Source organism: Pseudochaenichthys georgianus, chromosome 17 (assembly GCF_902827115.2).
Source record: "Pseudochaenichthys georgianus chromosome 17, fPseGeo1.2, whole genome shotgun sequence".
Classification (NCBI taxonomy): domain Eukaryota; kingdom Metazoa; phylum Chordata; class Actinopteri; order Perciformes; family Channichthyidae; genus Pseudochaenichthys; species Pseudochaenichthys georgianus.
Window position 1 is genome coordinate 35,646,572 of NC_047519.1, and position 24,764 is coordinate 35,671,335.

General features: G+C 41.4%; 2 protein-coding genes across 2 annotated transcripts; one reads left to right on the forward strand and one right to left on the reverse strand.

Moving 5' to 3' along the window:
• Nucleotides 1–1,172: 1,172 nt before the first annotated feature.
• LOC117462347 (probable G-protein coupled receptor 160) lies at nt 1,173–9,636 on the reverse strand. The gene is given in 2 exon segments (XM_071206209.1): nt 1,173–2,360; nt 9,589–9,636. A coding segment is annotated over 1 exon segment (876 nt). The 5' UTR covers nt 2,301–2,360; nt 9,589–9,636; the 3' UTR covers nt 1,173–1,424.
• Nucleotides 9,637–10,232: 596 nt separating this feature from the next.
• On the forward strand, nt 10,233–24,336 carry LOC117462523 (SLAM family member 9-like). Its single transcript, XM_034104783.2, has 7 exons — nt 10,233–10,245; nt 10,338–10,487; nt 11,318–11,620; nt 11,699–11,980; nt 19,081–19,185; nt 21,071–21,114; nt 21,612–24,336. The coding sequence occupies exons 2-7, from the start codon at nt 10,427–10,429 to the stop codon at nt 21,789–21,791; spliced, it is 975 nt and encodes a 324-aa protein (XP_033960674.1). The 5' UTR covers nt 10,233–10,245; nt 10,338–10,426; the 3' UTR covers nt 21,792–24,336.
• The last annotated feature ends 428 nt before the right edge of the window (nt 24,337–24,764 follow it).

A 24,764-nucleotide genomic window follows, 5' to 3' on the forward strand; every position in this document is an offset into this window, starting at 1 on the left:
GCCACCGGCACGCGGACTGAGTCTCGGTGCATGCCACGCAGAAGAGCTGGGGACGTTGCTCGCCATTCCCGCATCAGCCTTCCATCCAATAGGGGGACGATGCACGACCTGCTGGGTCGACCAGCAACCCGATTGCTACCTCGTGGGCTTGTTTCTTCGGGGCGTGCAGCTGCACATCCCGGCTACGCTAGCTGACGACGACTAGCGGCTAACCACGAGGGGCTAACGACGGCTAGCAGCTACCCAAGGCTGCCAGCTAGCGGCTAACGGCTAGCTGTTAACGGCTGTCGACGTATTTCTGCTAACATCTGACTGTTAACAATTTTTTTTCCGGTGCCGGAGAGGAGGTTCGACCAGCCGGTTGACCTCGTGTGGACACTCTCACCTTTTTCACCACCTCGACGGCAGTTCCAGACGCCACTCACGTTTTCATCGGTGCCTGGGTGGCGCACTCCTGGACCCCGTCTCGCCTCAACGGTTTCGGACGTCGCCCATGCTGCCATCGGCCCGTGGGCGGCGCGCTCCGGAACCTGTCTCGCGTCGACGGTTTCGGACGTCGCCCATGCTGCCATCGGCACGTGGGCGGCGTGCTCCGGAACCTGTCTGGCCTCTCCTGCCTTCCGGGGATATCCAGACGCCACTCACGTTTTCATCGGCGCCTGGGTGGCGCGCTCCGGGACCCTATCTGGCCTCTCATCTGTCCACGGCTCCTTCTTCCCGGGGTTGCTCTCCTGCTTTCCGGGGATACCTCAACGCCTGCTGAGGACTTCGTGTTCGCCACCGTTGTGCGTCTGCCTGCGGTCGGGTTGCGCTCCTTCCTCCCTGGGACCATACTCAGTCAAATTGGGTCGGGGCCCTCTTCCTCACACATCTCCTTCTGGCGCCCTCGCTTGGACCACACCCATCTTTAAAATCAACCTTATAATCTCACTTTAACATCTGCAAAGTTGCATGACTGCATCTTGCACAATTGCAAAATTGGAGTGACAAAATGTGTCAGCTGACAATATCAAGAGGTCCTCAAATCCTCCTCTATTCTAGTTCCCGATACGGTAGAAGCTTCCAGAAGCCCATTCTGCCACGAGACGCTAACGGTCAACTATGTGAAACAATGGCAGCATCCCACCCACACTGATTCAATAGACATGGACACTTCTTATTTTAACAAACAATTCATCCTTTAATTAATCACTTTATTAGCTGTTTATAAAATGCATTCAAAACATTTAGTATTACAAATAAATTAAAGTCAGGGGCTAAGCAAAGTCTTTAGGATTCATACATGGATTTCTCTGAACAATACCATCTTGTTATTGTTATTATTATAGCCAAAGTAGTGGTCTGACCAAACAGGTTCACATTGAGGTCTCAAGAGTTAAGTCCACATCTTCCAACATGAGACCTGTTTGTGTTTACCTGTGTGGTCAGGCTCTGACCTCCGAAGCCAGGCTAAATGTAAATCTCCATTCACAGAAGCTGTCGTGGGGCACGACCCCCCAGCCCTGCCCCAGCTGTGAGGCGGGACAGACTGCACATAAAACCACTGCTATCAGGAGGCTGTTGAGGAAGCAGAGCCAGGTGCCGCTCAGGTCCAGGTGGGCAGGGATTCCCACAAGCAGCAGGAGGAGCACGGCCAGAATCACCAGGAACAGAGCCCATGTGTTCAGAAATATATGCAGGGTCTGGAGAACAAAACTTCTTCTGGAGAGAGCTCAACTTTGGTCTGTTGTTTGATCTTTTAAAGGAGGATGTTTTAATGTCCGGCATCCAGCATGCAACGCTGCACAGCCCAAAATCAGGAGGAGAGACGTAGCAATGTGCAGGATCTGAGAGGTGTGGAAGACCCAGCACTGGTGGATCTGGATGTGAAACACTTCCTCCATGACGGGCCTGAAGTCAGACAGCAGGAAGACATAGAGAGCAGAGAGGATCCACAGCAGGCCGCTCACAAAGAGGCTCACCCTGCTGGAGGCCTGCCACCTCCGAGTGACGGAGAAGAAATGGTCCAAACCGGCCAGGACTACGACCGGCCACTGCAAAGCGCTGTAGACTTCTCCAAGGATCTGAACCAGCAGACACACATGGTACCGGGTCAGCTTTAAGCCCAGCAGGTGTCCCTCAGCCTGGAGGTGCAGGGCGGTGACGGAGAGGGTCAGGAGTGTGTCGGCGACAGCCAGGGACACACTGAAAACTCCCAGGAAGCTTCGGCAGATGTGTTTCCTCTGGAAGAACACCAGCGCCCAGTTGAGAAGACATTTTCCTCCCAGGCCCCGCAGGATGGAGGCGATGGGGACGTTCATTGTGTTTTCAACCAGAGGTGCAGCGGGTACCGGGGGCCATTATGGAGGGACGCTCTGCTGCTGCAGGTGGAAACATAATTTAAATGTGTTACTTGAACAAATCGTACAACCTCATTTCAAATCTTAAAGAACCAGTATGTAGGATTTATTTATTTGTCATTGTGAAACAGAATTTAAATGTATTTCTTAAAATAAGCCTTACAACCTTACTTTCAAATCTTAAAGAACCAGTATATAGGATATATTTCTTTATTTAAGGGTTGCCGCTATTCCAACTAACTTAGCAAACAAATAGACTGAGTGAAATGTACCCTTTAAACAACAACAACACTTTTTTTTTTTTTTTTTCTGCTCAGACCTTATTTAAATATTTGATGTGTCTGCATGGAGACTCCTCCCATGGTTACAGGCTTTATTTCCTTTTTTAAACTGGCGACTCACAAGAAGTCTCTGAAAAAGATGAACTAAGTATTCGTTGCAGGAGTATCACGCTCACCAAATACAACAGGGGGTGATGTCAACAAATCAATGCACGTCACACTTTCTTTTTCATTGTTCTTGAAGATGTTTGGGACGCTACCCCCCCCCATTATGTAAACTTTCAACATAATTAAACTTCATAGCACCAAACAGTAAGTGAGGTTAACTGTAGTGTTGGTTCAAGGTGCAAACAAGGTGTGGTTCATTGTATTCAAATCCTTTGCAAATAGGCTTTGAGGCCCCCAAGAGTACAGCAGTAATTCATGAAAAATGTAGGAAATAAGGCTTTGGTTTCAAACTACTGTTCCTGCTCCTCTACTGATGACTGCCTGAGGTTTGCTCTCTTGCTCATGCTTGAAGTATTTTTATTATTATTATAAACATCTTAGTCCACTTATAATACAAACAATTACAACATAAAATAATAAAGAACAGGCATATCATCAGGTTAAAAAAGAGGTGTATGGAGGTTATTTCGAGGACATTTATTATTATAATGATGCACTTTGTGATGTATTTTATACATAAATATGTATATTAATATTCTATAAGGACATGTTGTAGATATGCTATAGTATGACTCTTTAATTGCATTTTTACGAGATGCTATTTATTGAAAAAAGCATATTCTTTAAAAGGAGCAGATTTTAATAAAATGATCTCTTATCACAAGACACATTTTTGAGGAACAATATATTTTTCTTTTCTTTTCTTCCAAGGTTACATTTGAAACTTGTTCATAAACTGCAACAAGTCTGGAGACGGGACACCAGGATTATGGAAATTGATTTGAAAAACATTTTTTTGTGTAAATAAGTTGCAACCCCTAATCTTTCTACGTAGGGCCTACCTCCTGTAATCCCCCCAACAACCCCTAGGGGTCCCTCTGGTTGGAACCAGAGCTATGAGTTTATTTTATTTACTAACATCTCTGTTAACCACCTTTGCTTTCTCACTATCTCCGTCTCCACCGACTCATAAAGCTGGCAGTGTCCTTGATCTCATATTCTCAAGGCACTGCACTACTTCTAACCTCTCTGTAAACCCGCTCCACACCTCCGATCACTTCTTCATTTCATTCTCTTTACCCCTTTCCAAACATAACAAACTAATCTCTTCGCATCCTGCACCTGTCCGCCGTAACCTCCGTTCCCTCTCCCCCTCTACCTTTGCCTCCTCGGTGCTCTCAGCCCTCCCTTCCTCTGACTCGTTCCAACTCCTGCCTCCAAACTCTGCTGCAGAAACTCTCCTCTCTACTCTCTCATCCTCTCTGGACTCTCTCTGTCCTCTCACATCTCGGCAGGCTCGCCAGTCCCCTCCTGCTCCCTGGCTAAATGACGCACTGCGTGCTAATAGAACCGTCCTTAGGGCAGCAGAGCGGAAATGGTGGAAATACAAACACTGTGACGACCTCCTAACCTATCAGGCTCTCCTCTCCTCTTTCTCTGCTTCGATCTCTCAGACAAAAAGCACTTTCTTTCAAGATAAGATCCAATCTTCCTATTCCAATCCTAAAAAACTATTTTCCATCTTCTCCACCCTCTTGGACCCTCCCAAAGCCCCTCCCCCCTCCTCCCTTCTGTCAAGCGACTTTGTTAACCACTTTGAAAAAAAGGTTTACGACATTCGCTCTTCTTTTTCTGACTCACCCCTACTCACCGCCGGATCACCTGAGCCACCTTCAACCGGCACACTAACCTCCTTTTCCCCTCTCTCTCCAAGTGAGGTTCTTACCCTCATTACCTCTGCCCGCCCTACCACCTGTCCTCTGGACCCTATCCCTTCTAACCTCCTTCAGACTATCGCTCCTGATATTCTACCGTTTCTCACCCATTTCATCAACACTTCTCTAACTTCTGGTCACTTTCCAAACAGTCTCAAGGAGGCAAGAGTAAACCCTCTCCTAAAGAAACCCACTCTCGACCCGTCTGACGTTATAAACTACAGGCCTGTCTCTCTCCTCCCGTTCCTGTCTAAAACACTTGAACGCGCTGTCTTTAAACAACTCTCCTGCTATCTCCATCAGAACAACCTTCTGGATCCGCACCAGTCTGGTTTCAAGGCAGGTCACTCCACAGAAACTGCCCTCCTTGCTGTCACTGAGGAACTGCACACTGCTAAAGCAGCCTCCCTCTCCTCTGTCCTCATCCTGTTGGACCTGTCTGCTGCATTCGACACGGTGAACCATCAGATCCTCCTTCACACTCTCCAAGAACTTGGAGTTTCAGGCTCTGCACTTTCCCTCCTCACCTCATACCTCAAAGACCGCACCTACAGGGTTACTTGGAGAGGGTCGGAGTCCGACCCTTGTCAATTAACTACAGGGGTCCCTCAGGGCTCTGTTCTTGGTCCCCTCCTCTTCTCCCTGTACACAAACTCGCTCGGATCTGTCATTAGCCCGCATGGTTTTTCATACCACTGCTACGCTGACGACACCCAATTAATTCTGTCCTTTCCCCGCTCAGAGACCCAGGTCGTCGCACGCATCTCTGCTTGTTTAGCTGACATCTCTCAGTGGATGTCTGCTCATCATCTCAAGCTCAACCTTGACAAAACTGAAGTGCTTTTCCTTCCGGGAAAAGATTGTCCCACTCTTGACCTAACTATCAACATCGGCCCCTCTGTTGTTTCCCCGACTCAGACTGCAAGGAATCTGGGTGTTATCCTAGATAACAACCTGTCGTTTACTGCAAACATCGCTGCTACAACCCGCTGCTGCAGATACACGCTTTTCAACATCAGGAAGATACGCCCACAGCTGACCCAGAAATCGACGCAGGTTCTGGTCCAGGCTCTCGTCACCTCGCGCCTAGACTACTGCAACTCCCTCCTGGCTGGTCTACCTGCATGTGCCATCCGACCTCTGCAGCTCATCCAGAATGCAGCGGCTCGTCTGGTCTTCAACCTTCCAAAATTTTCCCACACCACGCCGCTCCTCCGCTCCCTCCACTGGCTTCCGGTAACTGCTAGAATCCACTTCAAGACACTGGTACTTGCGTACCATGCTGCGAATGGATCTGGCCCTTCCTACATCCAGGACATGGTTAAACCGTACACCCCAGCACGTGCTCTACGCTCTGCATCAGCCAAACGGCTCGCTGCACCCTCGCTGCGAGGGGGACCCAAGTTCCCATCAGCAAAAACACGTGGGTTTGCTATCCTTGCTCCAAAATGGTGGAATGAGCTCCCCATTGAAATCAGGACCGCAGAAAGCTTACACACCTTCCGGCGCAGACTGAAAACTCATCTCTTTCGACTCCACTTCGAGCGATAGAATGACTAACAAAGAACTGCTAACAGAGCACTTATATACTAATAAAGGACTGGCTTATCTAAAGCCAGTTGAGTAGCACTTGAAACGATTGGCTCTTTGAAACCTGATGTTCTTATATGATTCTGTTTTCTTCAAGGTTGTGTCTTCCTGGTCGAATGTACTTATTGTAAGTCGCTTTGGATAAAAGTGTCAGCTAAATGCAATGTAATGTAATGTAATGTAATTTGTTCTTGTTGAGCTTCTCCATGACTGCGTTTCACTTCTCTAATTTTTTATTTCCTCGCTCTTCGGTCTCGGTCTCACCGGAAGTTGATTTGTCTGCGCCATCTTGAGTACCGTAACAATGGCCTTATTTTTGCCGGAGGAGCAAGGAGCGATAATGATTTTATGTGCTTTTTTAACGATAAAATTGTTACTCTTAGAAACAAAATTAATGACCTCTTGCCTTTGACCAGTATAGTGTTATCAACAGCTCCCAGAAACATAAGTTCTAATATTACACTAGATAGTAAACTAGAATGCTTTTCAGCCTTAACCTTGAACAATTACATTCAATGATTCTCTCTTCTAAACCATCAACGTGTATGTTAGACCCAATTCCAACTAAGCTGTTGAAGGAATTTTTTCCATTAATTAGCACTTATTTATTTAATATTATGAATATGTCTTTATTATCAGGCTATGTTCCACAATCATTCAAAGTAGCAGTGATAAAACCGCTTTATAAAAAGCACAACCTCGATCAATGGGTTTTAGCCAACTATAGACCTATTTCTAATCTTCCGTTCCTCTCAAAGATTCTTGAGAAAGCGGTCGCAAAACAGCTGTGTGATTACTTAAAAAACAATGATTTATTTGAAGATTTTCAGTCTGGCTTTAGAACACATCATAGCACAGAGACAGCTCTGGTTAAAGTCACAAATGACATTCTAATAGCCTCAGACAAGGGACTTGTCTCTATTCTTGTTTTGCTCGATCTCAGTGCTGCATTTGATACTATCGACCATGATATCCTATTGCAAAGACTATACATACGTAGCACTTAGTTGGCACACAGGGAACTGCTTTAGGCTGGTTTAGGTCCTATCTATCTGAACGCTCTCAGTTTGTACGTGTCAACGATGAATCTTCCACGCAAACCAAAGTTAGCCATGGAGTGCCACAGGGCTCAGTGCTCGGTCCTATTTTGTTCACATTATACAGTATATGCTTCCGTTAGGCAATATTATAAGGAATCATTCTGTAAACTTTCATTGTTATGCGGATGATACTCAACTATATTTATCAATCAAGCCTGATGAAATTAATCATCTAAATAAAATTCAAGACTGCCTCAAGGACTTAAAAACGTGGATGACCTTAAACTTTTTGATGTTAAACACGACCAAAATGTTATTGTACTTGGCCCGAAGAATCTACGAAACAAATTATCTAAAGATATACTAACTATGGATGGCATTAATGTGGCCTCCAGTGAGACTGTAAGGAATCTTGGTGTTATATTTGATCAGGATTTATCCTTTAACGCCCACATAAAATCAATTTCAAGGACCGCCTACTTCCATCTACGTAACATTGCAAAAATCAGTCATATCTTGCCTCAAAACGATGCAGAGAAACTAGTCCATGCATTTGTTACTTCAAGGCTGGATTATTGTAACTCCTTATTATCAGGGTGTACCAAGAAGTCAGTCAAGTCGCTTCAGCTGATTCAAAATGCTGCGGCTCGTGTACTAACCAGAGTTAGGAAAAGGGACCACATTACTCCTGTTCTGGCTGCCTTACACTGGCTCCCTATAGAACACAGGATAGAATTTAAAATTCTTCTTCTCGCCTACAAAGCCCTTAATGGGCAGGCGCCATCTTACCTTAAAGAACTCATTATACCCTACTGTTCTACTAGGGCATTGCGTTCCAAGAATGCAGGGTTGTTGGTTGTTCCTAGAGTCTCTAAAAGTACAATGGGAGCCTCTGTTGCTCTCCCTGAGGTTTCTCCCATTTTTCCCTTTAAACTGTGGGTTTTCTCCGGAAGTTTTTCCTTGTACGATATGAGGGTCTAAGGACAGAGGGTGTCGTATTGTCATACTGATTTTCTGTACAAACTGTGAAGTCCACTGAGACAAATGTAACATTTGTGATATTGGCTATATAAATAAACATTGATTGCTTGATTGATTGATTGATTGATAATGGAGGAACCACCAGACCATCCTCCGATGAAATCCTCAGACACTCGCCCCGCCCCCTTACTGTGTATCACTCACTGATTGGACGATGCAGTGCATGCACTGATCTGATGCTTCTTGACATGAGAGCAGTTTCCCAGCGGATTGAAGAAAATACATGAAACTCACGGGAGTCAGTCCTCAGTTTATACCATGTTTTGTTTCAATTCAAGTATCATTTAGTTACAAATATGTGATATATCTGAACAACAAAGTGGTCAAAAATCATTTTATTCATTTTTTGGAAACATTTTCATGATCGCTTTTTTCGTTTTACATTTTCATTCAGTCAGTCATTAAGTGCTATTAAAATGTTAATGTGCTACATATCCACACAAACAAAGTGTGCAATCCAATGAATGTTAATCTAACTGGGTTTTGATAGATAACATATCTCTTTTTCTTCTCTCAATTATTTTATTTCTATTGTGCACTTTAATCAATATTAATACAACTAATGTTCGTTTATACATTTTAAGAATGGCGTTTATCTTTTTTGAGAATGAGTTCTTATTTGATTTTATTTATTGGGGTCTACAACAGATGATACAAATGTTTGTGTCAGTAAATGTGTAGGCGGGGGTGTTTGTGAATATAACGGGGACAGAGCTGCTGTCATCACAAACGGACGTCGCTTCACATGACGCTCCGGAGGAAACGACGTACCATTGCTCTTAAAACTCATTTCCCTGCTTCTCGTGGTTTCCTTGAGTCTCCTGGTGGGAGGGACTAGACGCAGGGAAACGACGCAAGTGAGGGAAGCAAGGAATCCATTTAACCAAAGTGAAACGCAGCCCATGAGATGAACTCCTGTGGGTGGGACTAAGACACGAGGATAGGAGTCGAGGAGGGGAATTAGAGAAATGAGAAACCTCTAGAGTCCACTGTGAGGAGAGGTAGAGACGCTCGATCTGAGGAGGGAGCAGGTGAAGAGTTTTTGAAACAAGACCAGAAACTCTATCAGTGTTTGAGAGTTTAACAAACCTACCTTGAACTGTGATCTTGTATTTAGCTGCTTCTGTTTCGTCTCCTGACAACACTCCTGAAAGCTTCATTACTTCAGCAGTATAAACTCCACTGCCTCTTGGAGATTCTTCAATTTCACAGATAGATTGTTCTACATGTTAACATTAATTCATGTCATGGTTATACAAACAAAGGAAGGTTATCTACCCCTGACATGTTTTAAGATGAAACATCTCAAATAACTTGTTCTGAGTACATTTTTCAAACTGAAGAAGCCTGCTCACAGACTTGAGCTAAATCTGATAAATGTTAAAACATTGAATTAGACTTGTTTTTATCGTACCTCGTGCCTCAGTGCAGACCAGCAGCCCCAGAATCACGAAGAGGAACATGACAGTCTCTGAATACTCCATACAATAATGTGTGCTTCCTGTTTGGCTCTAACACCACCAAGTATTTTCACAGTTGGTTTTTTTCTTTTAAAACCACACAACCTTTTGCATGATGTGAAGACGTTAACTTCTATTTGCACCTTACCAACAAACAAACAACCAAACGGTGCTCCATTTTGGAAATAAGCAAAAGGTGTTATATTATCGAAACTCTGAATGTACAAATAAAATGCAGTTAAAACACAATTCTGCAATTTTCTTTCATGCATATCACATCTGATCACAACTTTGCTTCCTATGTTAGGCACTTACAAGTTAACCATATGTGACTTGCTGAGCCACGCAGTTGGTACTTCTGCATTTTCTTACTCAATACATACTGAGAGGAAAATACTTTCAAAAGAAAGCTGCACTTGGGATACATGTTTCTGCAAACTGTGATATAGTTGTGTGAAAAGTAAAACACAGAAACGTACAGATAACTGTTTTAAGAGAACCAGAAATCTTCAGTTTTAGTCCAGAAAAACAACAAGAAAAACTAACATCACGCATTATTTGAAAGTCCTTTCTCATTCAAGACGAGAATGATATCAGGACAACCACCAGAGGTGAGTGTTGTGAGAATGTGATTGTGATTTTGTACGTCAGTTTTCTCTTTTCCCCGGGAATGTTGTCTTATTCTTACTTCCTCTTCATCTAGACGTGTTGTGTAAGGACAGAGAGCCATGGAATGAAAAGCAAGGCTCAAGCCAACTTGGTTCAGAATCACTTCCCTCCCCATCTTGCAGAATGAGGTTTTATATTATACTTCTCACTGTCGTTTACCGGCTCAATTCATGTGAAACACAAGGTAAGAACTTTATTTTATTTATATTTCTTGTTTTTGATCAACTTTTTTTGTTTTCAAAGTTCATGTTGTTGTACTGTTGCCCTACGTAAGCAACAATATGTAAGATTAGACCCTTTATGTTCTATTTTTTAATTGAGAAATGTAAAAAATTCTCAGTGATGTGCTCAATGTTATGATGATGCTGATAACATTTAAAATTGTATTGGGCTATTTTGAGATCTACTGTAGTTTGAAACCACACCCAAGTGTCACAAAGGTCCCGGTAATGTAAAGGAAATCAATCTTCAGTGTAAGTGAATGTAAATTACAGCATAAACGTGAACTAAAACTAAAAAAACAGATGTTAAGATTATTCAAAACTATTGATATCTTTATGAAGACGTTGATCCATTGGAAGATCACAATTATATTCTGATCCCTCTGTTCCCAAAGTGTCAAATTTAGAGGGAAGTACATGCTTTTGGAGTCCTTTTTAGATATTAGTTTTTATATTACATTTTCTTTTTTAACCTTAAGAACAGTTGAATCTGTGGAACAAAAACAAGTGAACAAGGTGTAAGAAAGTTTTTCATACGAGACAGAATGGAAAGAATTTCTCACATGAAAAAGAAACATAAATACTTAACTTTCACCTGATAAACGCCTCTAAGCAGCTTCAAGGGTCAAAGCTAATCCAAGATTTAAAGATATTTTCCAACCTTTGATTATTGATAAGATGAAGGTTTTTTATAATTACATATAGTAGGAATAGAGAAATATTCGCTTTTGAACCACTAAACATACAGTATATTGTGTGATATTTACTGTATGATGTGTCTACTGTTTTACAGGGATCAGTGCTGGGACTCCTGTGTTTGTGCTGAAGGGAGAGGATGTGCTTCTGAATGTCACCAAAGCTGTTGTTCTTGAGGATTTAGATTTATTTTCCTGGAAATGTAATAATAGTAACATAGTGAGATTCAATTCTAAGGACAACAAAGTCTCTGCTAATTACACTGGAAGGGTTGAGTTTCCTGGGAACAATTACTCTGTGAAGTTGAAGAATCTCCAAGAGGCAGACAGTGGAGTTTATACTGCTGTAGTGGCAAAGGAGTCAATAGAAGAAGTAGCGAAATGTAACGTCAAAGTTCAAGGTAGGTTTCGTCTCAAACACTGATAGAGTTTCTGTGGTCTTGTTTCTAAAACTCTTCACCTGCTTCTTCCCTCCTCAGATCGAGCGTCTCTCCCTCTCCTCACAGTGAGCTCTGTCTCTGATAGCTCTCCCTCCTGTAGCTTCACTGTGACCTGCAGCTCACAGGACTCTCACATCAACAGCACTTTCTCATGTGACAACAACACCTGCAGTCAGGAGGGAGGAGAGTGGTCAGAGGGGATCCCTGATACTTTTCTGCAGGTCCACCAATCAAATGGCTTGATCATCTGTAACCATAGCAACCATGTCAGCTGGACCAACGACACCAAAATAATCAAAGATGTCTGCCCCAAACATTTTGGTAAGACTGAAAGAGAAAACTACTTCCTGATAATAACACCAGTGTTGGGCAAGTTACTTCCAAAATGTAATATATTACATATTACTTATTACTCTCTTTTGAAAGTAATAAGTTACATTACAAAATTACTCTCTCTGAAATGTAATGAGTTACACTACTTTAGTTACTTTTCTAGTTACTTTCACCAAGATAACCGCAAAAGAATGGCTAGGTATTTTAAATGCTAAAATGTAGTTTAGTGCAGCTCATTATACATCCAATGAAGGCTAATGTGGTATAGCATAACAACTGTGTAGGCCCTTAAGGCTACTAACAACTTGTATTACACGGCTTAGTTGAATACTCCATTCTGATTGTAACTTCTTAACATGTGACACGTTGTTAATAGAGTAGTACAGACCACTCTCAAGGACTATAACGAAGGTTGCTAAGGAGGATCAAGAAAGAGAAAGGAAAAGAGGTTAAAAGACGGAGCGCTGGACGTCAGATAAATCACCAGAAGAAGGCAGACAGGAAGTAAACACTAACAGGGCACGGAATGGTCTCTGTATTTTGTTTAGTATATGGCCGTGTGCAGGCCCGGCTCCAGAACAACATGACTCCGGGTGCATCTGAGGTTACAGGGGGCGCAGCAGTAGCAGGTTTACATGAGCAATAGTGTCCGGCAACAGCAATGAGAAATAGCATTGATGGTCCCCAATGAACAGATTATAGCATTTGTTATGTTTTGAAACCAAGCAAGTGAGAACATTTCAAGTGAGTTAAAAGTGCAATCCTGAAATATCTCATACAGTCCAAAGTGGACTGTGGCAAAGAAAAGCACAAAAGCTTCAAAGCTGTACTGATAAAACAAATGAGAACATATTGTAAATCAAGGCAAATATTATTTGAACCAGCTCATGGTTTGAAATGGCAAACATTGAAAAGCAAAAGTATTATTAAAACCATGTAGCCTACTAAACATCACCTTGGTCCCATCATATACTCTGGGAAGAGAGTATTTACTGTGCTTGAAAACTGTAATCACATCAACATGTGAGGTTGAATTTGTGACCTGGAGATCATTTCAGCTGCAACATTAGCTCGTTGATAAGCTTGGGATATGAGATCTTTGTGTAGCCATTCGTGGTGAAGGCATCTGTGCTATTGTATGCATTATTTTTGACCCAACATCTCTACAGGCATGGCACTATTTTCACATATTCTAGCCCTTGTCTATTTGTATACCACGAGCTGCAAAATGACCACCTAACCCCACTGTACAGGCGGGTACTTGTTTAGATATACCTGGGCAGGCTCTGTTTCGCCGTGGTATCCTGGCTGGCACCTGCGGGCCGCAGAGGGGCGGCGGTGTTTCGGGCGATGAAGACTGCTGCTCCGGGGTTGAGGGCGGCGAGTCAGGCGGGAGTAAGCTAGTGTCCACAACGGAGGGTAACGTGATGTCCCCATCTGACCTGTTGCTACGGTCTGCAGCAGACGCGGTGTTGCTGGCGTTTAGTGATGGTCGCTTTAACCATTTTCGTATAAATGATTATCCACAGATGTGTGTCACTGCTGTGTAAGCAATTTGGAAATGATGCACGCGCAGCGGAGCAGATCACGCGCACCTGACACAATTTGTTGTTAGTATTTTTCGCTCCGTTCTCTTTTTTGAATAGATCCCGGCGCGAGGCCTGAAGGGTAAACACCTGGTTTACTAATCTACTCGCACGTATGTCTGGTGTCGGAATGTCTCGCTATGTTAGTACATTGTTAAAAAACAAAACACCATTTAATTTCGGGTTAAAATGTGTTGTAACCAGTGTTGTGCTAGTTACTGAAAACCAGTAACTAGTTACCATTACTAGTTACTTCATTTCAAAAGTAACTCAGTTACTTTACTGATTACTTACACCAAAAAGTAATGCGTTACTGTGAAAAGTAACGTTTTAGTTACTTAAAAAAAGGCTCCCATTATAGTAATGCCCTTATAGCCTTCATTTCAGTACTGTTATTGCATTGGAGAATAATACAATCTGTTGATCAACTTCACATGCATTATATGCAATCTGGATAGCATCGATATTAGCTGGCTTTACATTTTCTTTCTCCAGGTAGTTGGAAAAAGTTTTCCGTCCCATATGCCGTGTGCCGCCCGGACATGCTATCATGCTAACTAGCTCCCTGAAAGCGGGTGACTCCACTGTAGCAATAGCCTGCATGTGTTCTACAACATACCGTGCAATGGCTTTATCGACTTTTCCCTGGCTAGCAGTCCCTCGGTTAAAATCCAGCCGCTGTTGCTGAGGTGCAGGTGGAGGTGGAGTGGCGTCGGCTGAGTCTCTGTGGTCTTAGCTACTAGCTTCGTCCCAGCATGTTGTTTCTGCAGATGTTTTAAGAGATGTGAATGACTGGTTTGGGCAGTAGATAGGCTCTTTGACCCGCCAGGACACAACTTACATTTAACTAAAACGTTATTTTCTTTGTGCTCGACAAAAGTGAAATAGTGAGAATATCTCCAGGTGGAGAAACTAGACTTGAGCTCCGCCGCCGCCATGATAGTCTTGTTAGTAAACAACACAAACACGCCCACAGCCCGTCTCCGCATGTGACACAGGAAGTATTTAAGTACATTTACTCAAGTACTTAAGTACAGTTCTCATCTCTGTTCGCCTGGCTGTTGACTATATAAAAAAACGAACGCAGTAACAGAGTAACGCACCATGTAGTAACGGTAACTGAGTTACTGAATTTAAAAAGTAATGCGTTAGAGTACTAGTTACTGCCAAAAATAACGGCGTTACAGTAACGCGTTACTTGTAACGCGTTAGTCCCAACACTGGTTGTAACTGCGTTACTGAGCATTGTAACGGGTAATATATTACCCACATTTCATTAGTAATGCGTTACATTACTTCGTTACAGCAAAAAGTAATATATTACTGTAACTACGTTACTTTTGTAACGCATTACACCCAACACTGAATAACACACAGTTTAGAGTCAGAACATCAGAGCGTACAAGCTTCTTTTTCTATCCAAAACTTTTATATGTCTGTAAATAAGACATGTGTCTCCGGTGTGTCAGGGAAATCACACAGCATCAGAAAATAAAACCCTCTCTCTTTTCTTCCGTACCCAAATCTCTAAAAACGGGGCTACAATGGAGCTGATCCAGATTTGCGTCCGAAATGACGTAATATCGGAAATGTAGGAAATGTATCAGCAACGTTGCTATCAGAAACAATGCCCGACTGCTTTGGACGTAATATGGTCAGTGTTTACATTAGCATCGCTAACACTCAGAGCTAACCTGTGCTGGAGAGCATGTGTGTGATGAAGCAGGAAGTAAAAAGGAACTCACCTTGTGGTATAACAGGCAAGAGACAAGCCTTTGAGCTCCAGACTGTTTCAGAGATAACCCTTGATAATCCATGATATGGCGTTTCATCACGGCAGCATTTAGTTTAGACGGTAGCTGCCGGATCCCACATGAGCTCAGCCCCCTCCTTTTTTATTTTTATCAAGGCTTTTTTTTTTTTTTAAAGCTTCATACCCAAAATCAGCACTTTTGAAACAGGAAGTGAAATAGAGGATATGAGGCATGGCTAGAATGGGTGATCTGTTTGGTATTTTGAGCAAAACACTTCATAGACATGTTTTTTATATATATTTTTTTTAGTGCTGTCAAAATTATCGCGTTAACGGCGGTAATTAATTTTTTGAATTAATTGCGTTAAAATATTTAACGCATTTAACGCATGTGCAGAATGGCCCGCCCCATACGTGCCACCAGTGGCAGCGCCAGGGTATGGCTGGGGTAGGCTACACCCATACCAAGAAATGGCTTAGCCCCACCATGAAACATGATGTTAAAGTAAGCAAAATAAAGTCTGCCAACTGGCGCAGAGTAAATTGCACAGACAGCAGTTAGTAAGATTGATTTCAGTCGCCACGGTTTTGAAAACTTTTGTCACGTAGTGATCATCTTCTCAATAGAACATCTTTGATAACGGCGTGGTGTTGTTGCAGGAAGTCCCGACGGAGAATACATTTGCTGTAGTACAGGGCAGAGCCATATATTAGTAATAATATGGCTCTGGTACAGGGGTGCACATAACTGGTACGCAGGGTATGTGCGTAATCTGAAATGCGTACCGTCACTTGTGTCACAAAGCGCATTTGCTTACCGACGTACTTGTGAAGCTTTTCCAGAAGGCGGTTAGATCACCGGACGTGCACAGACAGGGAGCTGTTAACGTCGGTCTGTACAACGGAACTGTGCCAAAACTACGCCAACCGGCTGCGGAGGGAGACTCCCCCCTTCACTGGAGAACTGCGCTAAAACAGCTGATCACAACGTTCACACTCTGTGGTCACGAAGTACTCCACTAGCCGCCGCCCCCTCTGTCGACTTTCCTGAAGTACTCCCCCGTTGATAGAAATCAACACGTAGTGAATTAAGACCCCACGGTTTGATGATTGATAGGTGTGTGGGTTGTCTTTCATTTTGACACGCAGAAAAATGTTATAATAAACATAAGCCGCGTTCACACTGCGGTACTTTTCCCACAAAGGTTCATGCGAACTTAGTTCATGCTCGCGTTCACACCAAAAAGAGCCGGTACTAAAAGTAGTTCATGCGAACCTTTTTACCCCCTCGAAAGTCCCTGCTCTCTAGCAGGGACTTTCGAGGGGCTTTTTTGAGAAAAGAGCTATATTCCTGATTGGCTGGGCGGATTGCAAACCACGCCCCGTAAAACTCCCAAAAAGTTTTGTGAAGCCGCCATTTTATTATCCTCGCATTAGCATTATTAGCATTAGCATTAGCGCAGCGCAGAAACGCAGAGAGACTAACTTATGGCAACACAAAATAAAACATGGGAGCGGTGGAGATGAGGAGGTGTCGGCGTTCTGGCGATTTACTCGGAAGGCTTCAGTAGAAGCTGCTGGGACTCCCAGCAGCTTCTACTGAAGCCTTCCCCAACTCCGGGGACTTTGGGCGGCAGTATACGCCGTGAAGTGGGTTGCGGCCTGCCAGCAGAAGAAGAAGAAGTGACGTCAGCGGCTTCATTTGCCTAATCCTCCCCCAGGGACTTTTTCTGGTGTGAACGCGATCTGTACTTAGTTCATGCGAACTAAAGAGTTTGCATGAATTAAGTTCGCATGAACCTTTGTGGGAAAAGTACCGCAGTGTGAACGCGGCTATAGATACTGTATGTTAAATAGATATATCCGCCTTCTTTCATTTATCTTTCCATTCCCACAACAATATACATAAATAAATGGCATATTTTGGACATAGTTCGAATGGTGATTAATCATGATTAATTAATTTTTAAGCTGTGATTAATCTGATTACAATTTTTAATCGTTTGACAGCCCTAATTTTTTTATATATCTGAGACCTATGCTATTGCCTAAAAATAGCATGATAGGTGCACTTTAAAGGAAGAGTTTATTTGTATCTCATTGAAGCAAGCCCCCAGGAAGAGCGCCAGACTCTGAGGAAAATATTCGTTATGTCCAAACGGTGGTACTACAATTTGCGTATCAGTCCGTGACGTCACTGGGCCCAGAAATACTTTTTCCCATTGACTAACATTGGGAAAGAGACGTCTGTAAATCAGCGGATAATTTAAAAAAAACTAAATAAACTACCCAGTATGAACTATTTTATAGCCCTTATTATCATCATTCGGTCCTTAAAATTGTAAAATGCACTAAAAGAGGAATCTAGATTTATCTTCTGTCTCCATTGATTCTACTGAGCCGAGAGTGGGAGCTCGGGGGCGGAGCTTAAGGGGCGCATGCTCTGTGAGCACACATACAGGTTCTTCTGATCTGACAGCTAGGCATGATGGGTAATCTGTGACATTTTGCTCTCTCAAAAGTTGGGCCATTTTGTCCTCATGCGCCAATGAGCAGCTCTCATAGGAAAGAACACCTCCCACGCTGTATCCAGTTCTTATTATACATCCATGCATTGAACCAATTCCAAAAAAACATTTGCAGTGCAAATATTGCAAACTATTTCTGTCCTCGTCTCAACATGAACTCTTTTACTGTCAGCTGCTGTGAGCAGTGTTTTTCAGACAGGACGAAAAAAACTAGAAAAGTGCATAAAAAAGAGCTTGTTGTTCTTAATGGCACGTTTCAGTTTAACCTGTACAAACAAATATAATGATGAGCCTTATCTTTCAACTACAATTAAGTGTTTTAATTAAGTGTTTTGTAGTTTATAAAACTAAACTGGGAATTAGTCGGTGAAACTGGGGAAGTTTCTGCTCCAGTAATTTGACCATCTGAACCAGCTATCATTATCTACCAGCGTTGTGTTGCGGCGATCCAGCATAACACAACAGGAAAGAATGAAACAGAGAGGAATCAACAAAACACAAACACAGATATAGCAGATCAGTAATTATTATTTAATTGTTGCAACAAACAAACAATAATGGGAAGTACATCACCTGCTGCCACAGCAGCCAATCGCGGAAATGCTCCCGTCAGCAGCAACAATCATACAGCATATATCGCCACTGCAATGAACACACACATGTTATCATGCAGCCTGCCACACACATGTCACATGTTTTTCTCTCTGAAAGCTATACTTGTATATGTTTAAACGTCATCGTCTCATGACATCTTTAGGATTAGTTAACTAACAAAGTTAACTGTTTTTATAACCTGAGGCCTTCTCAGAACTTCCTATACCCTCGGTGTCAGCTCACTTAAAATGAATACATCTATTGATAATTCAGAACGACCATTGTCTCTCTAACTGTGTGTGACCCAACTCAGTAACACACATCATATGGAATACCAAGTGATCTATCAGAAATACGCTGTCTTAAACATTCTGCTATAACAGTTGCTTTGATTGAACAAGAGCCAGGTGGTGCTTACATTTTCCTATTCAGTGAACTTTGGAAGTTTGGTAGTTTCACATTGAACTGAATAACTGTTTTGTTTAAGATATTAGAGTTAAACAAACAATTTAAAAAATGTTGTGTAATTAAATCTGACAGTCTGGCAGGATGTGATGCAGTAACACACTTGACTAAGTTTATGAATTTAACCAAGCATTATAATGTGGCTTATGTTTTTATTTACAGATCCTCCCCCACCAAACCCTGTTCCCATCATTTTGGGATTCTTCACAATTCTCATTCTCGCCATCATTGGTGTAGTACTTTGGTGTCTTCGAACGAGAAGCACAAGTAAGTCTAAGTGTGCATTTTAACATTTTTGTTTCCTGTGGGAATTAAGTGTTTTATTCAAGTTCATTATATGCCACCAACATCCCCATTGTCTATTGAGCAATCACATAACACATGTCTGAAACCTCTCAAACAGCAACATACTCTTTATAATATTCTACACACAGAGGCTTTAAAGTGTTCAGCTGTTTGAAACAACCTGATCTCACCAGAATGCGTGACTCCACCACGACTCCTTAACACCACAATGCGTGGTGGAGTCACGAACTTTGTTACATTTACATGTCTGCACCACGCAAACAAGCCCAATGTAAAGTGAATGAGGCTCCTTTGTCGTGGTGCACACACGCATTTCTACAACGTCCTGCAGTGAGCTTTTATTCTATAAAACGTTTTTAAAATCTACTTTATAGCTTGTAGTAACTCGCGGGAGGATTCTTTTATTTTATTTGTATTCATAATCATTTTTATTTTTCGTCAGAATGTATTATGGTGCATTAGTTACGAATTTTTGTTCTCAAAAAACAGTGCATTGTGTGTAATGCAACTGTGATTTGTATTACATTAGTTAGTTTTTAAGGAAGGCCAGAGCTTCAGCTGTGTCCAATAGATTGTTCCCTTTAGTTAACGTTATTTAAAAGAACATTATATTCCGATTTGATCATGTCCCCTTTATTGTATTACGGAGAGCAATGTGAGTGTCCATTCCCATTGGATAACGCAGGATTTTACCCCGGAAGTAAGTATACTCTTTACTGTGGATTGATTTTACAGTGATATCTGCACTACTCATCGACTAGAAAACACCAGATTGTCCTTGTTGATTACACAACATAGATTGGTTTAAATTGTGTGCAATGCTTTTCGTAAGACGTTCGATTCCTGTTTTGAATAGTGTGCCGTCGATGGGTTTCATTCCATTTCAAAATGCTGTTTGTCACTCGTAAACTTCACCATTGTCAAGAAAAGCACATGGTGTAGTCCCAAACGATAGCTGAGGATTCTGGGTAGTGTAGTGTCTTCGGCCATCCTAAACTGAACAAATGTTTGTTTCTCCGAATCGAAGGGGAAAATTACAAAAGCATTGTACACAATTCAAACCAACCAATATTGTGTAATCAACAAGGATAATCTGGTGTTTTCTAGTTGATGAGTAGTGCAGATAGCACTGTAAAATCAATCGACAGAGAATACTTACTTCCGGGTGTAAAATCCTGCGTTATCCAATGGGAATGGACGCTCACATTGCTCTCCGTAATACAATAAATTGGACATGATCAAATAGGAATATAATGTTCTTTTAAAAAACGTTAACTAAAGGGAACAATCTATTGGACACAGCTGAAGCTCTGGCCTTCCTTAAAAACTAACTAATGTAATAAAAATCCCAGTTGTATTACACACAATGCACTGTTTTTTGAGAACAAAAATTCGTAGCTAATGCACCATAATACATTCTGTCGAAAAATAAAAATTATTATGAATACAAATAAAATAAAAGAAGCCTCCCGTGAGTTACTACAAGCTATAAAGTAGATTTAAAAAACGTTGTATAGAATAAAAGCTCACTGCGGGACGTTGTAGAAATGCGACAAAGGAGCCTCATTCACTTTACATTGGGGTTGTTTGCGTGGTGCAGACACGTAAATGTAACAAAGTTCGTGACACCACCACGGTGTTAAAGAGTCGTGGTGGAGTCACGCATTCTGGTGAGATCAGGTTGGTTTGAAAACGATAATTAGGACACAACCAACATCTGGACTCAATTCAGATGCAGCTCAAGTAATGTAAATGTTATGAAGGTAATAAGTATTAAAGGTGAAGCTCTCAAAATGAAATGTAAATTAAAGCAAATCCACATTTTTTTTTTATGACTGACCTGCAGGAAAAAGAGGGATTGTGGAAAATACAGTGTATGATACTGCTCAGGTAAGAGACACGGTATTTTTCTACTTTTCACTCAAAAATGTGACTGCATTTTTGTTTTTTTATTTTTTGTGAATTTTTAGATTTTGAACAATTTAAACAGACTTTGACTGAATATGAGGAACAAGCTAAATCCATAACTGGAGCCTCAGACAGTTATATTGCTACTATGCACACTAATCACTATGCACACAGTATATATGTATATGTATTTAATATTTACTGTATACAGAGGAGACCTGTAATTCCCCATGTCTTTCTCTAAATACCAAGTACTGTATGTGTTAGCAGTGCAAATGCTCTTTTTGTCTCTGCTTATTTGGCCTACTCTGACTTTGATTTTAACTGAAAATACAAATGAATCTTACATTTTTGTTAAACACTATTATCACTTTTACAGTCAATAATATGGAATTGTATTGTATTTGAGGAATATATGACATAAAAATACAATATTATACAAACAACCTTTGGTAAATCAATGTTTTGTGACGTTCCAGTTCGGAGCTCCAGCCCGGCCTCAGGATCCAACAGATGATGAAGATTCAGCTCTGCCTCTGTCCTCCACCTACGCTTGTGTTGGTCCTCACACTGGACCCCCAGCACCCACTGAGTCTAGAAACACGGCTCAGCTAGAGAGTGTGTACGCTCAGGTGAAAAATACCACACCAGGTCCTTGAAAAATGATCAGGAGTCGTATTCCACATACAGCACTTTTTGGGATTACGATTTATGGCAACTGAGCCATGGACTTGATTTTCACATTACCCTCTTTTGGTGTGAAAATCCACCCGCAACAGAAAAAGCGTTTGAGCTCCACTGGTTCAGAAATAATCCTTGATGTGGTTTGGAACATGATATGGCATTTAATCACGGCAGAATTTAACTGTATCTGCCGGGTAATTCTGAGCAGGCATTATCTCCCCCTCCTAATTTTTTTTTTTTCAAGCCAAGGACCCAAAATCAGCATTTCTCTAGAATAAAGGGATATGAGGGATGTCTAAAATGCATGATCTGTTTTGTATTTTGAGCAAAACACATCATAGACATGTTTGTTATATATTTGTATATATCTGAGACCCATAATATATGCCTATAAATAGTATAATAAGAGACCGAGCAACAGCAACCATTAATAGTTAGCATCAAGCTAACAACAAGAAGGACATTGGATTGTCTCCTTCTCCTCACTGTTTAAAGGTCCCATCATGTCATGGCCATTTCCACTGATCATAATTCCATTGTTGAGGTCGACTAGAATAGATGTATACTGTGCAATTTTCCAAACTCACATTGGTTTCGCATACAGCATCTCTGTAAAGTGTGTGTATTCACTCTCTCCACTAAACGGCTCGCTGCAGCTCTCCCCCCCTCCCTGTGAGCCCAGTGTGCTCCGATTGCTCGGGACCAGTCGGGACGTTGTGAATCGCGCTAAGCTCCGTGGAGGTGTGATTTCCTTGTTTAGCGATACACAGCGAAACACAGCGAAACTCATCCTGGGCACACACAAAGTCACACCCGAAGTAAAAACAATAAGTGTGGCTTGATATCGAGTGAGAAAAAGGTTGATAAACGCTGTGAGAATGGGTCTGCAGAGAGAATTTCGCCGCGATCCCAACTGTCTGTTATCAGCCTGCAGCCAGGGAGGAGAGATCAGCAGAGCTGCCTGCAGTGTGTGAGGAAGTCCGTGGATTGGTCAATTTGGACCAATCAGCGGGGGCGTAACGTAACGGCTCCGCGGACGTAACGTAACGGCTCCACGGATTGGTCCATTTCGTTCCGGGGACGACATGACATCATGATGTACCCGGAAGAATCAAATGGACAGTGACGTATCTCCAACGAGGTGTTTTGGGGAGGTATTTTCTGTGTTAGAGTTTTACTCGCTACATGGTGTACTTTGAGGATTTTGACTCTGCAGACCGTTTACATGCATACAAACCTTCATAACACACAAGGGGACGGGTACTAACCGGAAAAGCATGACATGTCACCTTTAACAACAGGCTTTGAGAGTAACAGATTACATGTAGTGAAATACATTGTATTGTATGCAATTATTTTTACAGTTTCTACCCTTAATGTTACAAAAAGATATCATTCCTGATCTAGTCTCGAGTGAAACCAAAGCTAATCTTCCTGTACATCATTGTTACCTGTAGTTAAAGAATGAATTAATTGAATGGAAAATTCTCCAGCATTTTGTGTTGAAAGGAGAAAAGTAAAACAACATTACCGCCATTGAAAGCTTTGCCTTCCAGCTGTTAATATGCTATCATTTTCCAAGGAGCACAAGCATAATTCAGTTTAAAAGGATGTACAGAAACACTTGTTTGGAAACATATGAGAATGAAGAAAGGTGATTGAAGATGAGAAATGATTGTATATGTATAAATGTAAATGTATGTAGGAATAACTTGCTTAATGATTTAAAGGACAATCATTGATCAAGTAAAGGGTGGGAATTAATAAGCATTTGCTTCCTCCTGCTCCCTTTCGGACACATATGATTTATTATTAATATGAAGATATTTTTTTTCTTTTTTTTGTTGAATATACAAATATTACCATGAATGTGGATAAATACTGTATTATAACAATACGGTATTCTGTTGTTCACATTTTGTATTTTTTTTTTTTAATCTGTTCGAAATAAAGACTGAAAGAAAGAAAGGAGTCAACATTTATTTTAAAGAAGACTTTGCAGGTTAATGATTTAACTTGATATCGCCGTGCTTAGATTTTTATTTTTTATTTAGGATACTTTCACTCCTCTTCTTTTAAAATCCAACACCAACATTGCTTTTGCTAAGCCAATGTAGCTGCAGGATTCTTTTTTGTTTTTGTTTCAATAAACTCACTTTCAATAAAAGTGTCAGATAAAGGTGATGTAATGTAAACCTGCCGGTCCGCTGCAACTCTGACTACTTTTAAATCCAGGCTGAAGACTTTTAAGCTTTTAATTGAACTATTCACATCTTAAACTGTAACTATTATTCATGTGTTTTTTCTTTTAATGTTTATTTTATTATCTTTTCTTTTTAATGACTGTTTTGAAATGCCATTTTCTTAATGTCTTTCATTTTTGTAAAGCACTTTGAATTGCCTTGTGTTGAAAGATGCTATATAAATAAACTTGCCTTGCCTCATGTGGAATGTGAGTATATCATATCATGTTATGTGAGAGTATTTCATGCATTAAAATAAAAAAGTATTTCTAAACTATATTTCTCTAGCCTTTTATTTGAAATCTTTTGACCATATTTTTCCTGAATATTCAATGAGTAGTTTCCCTCTTGGACGACTCAGTGGGTGGACAGGGGATTTATTAAAAATGCTGTGAAAGCTCTTAATTAATATACTGCAGTGAACTTAACAAAGAAAGCATATTCCGTTTGTTATAAAAAGAATAGAGGACCCGTTGTTGAAACTAAGGTTACATTGTTCTGTTTTATATTGTACACCTAGTTACGCCTTGTTGTGTTTATTTGCATTGATATTGATTTGTCCCCAAAGTATGAAAGTAATTAGTTTACGTGTTATGAATATCAGATACTTGCAGTAGGTTACTGATGGTTAGGTAATTAGTAAATGTAATGGGATACATTGTCACAAACAAAACAAAGAATTGCCACACATGATCTTTAGTACAA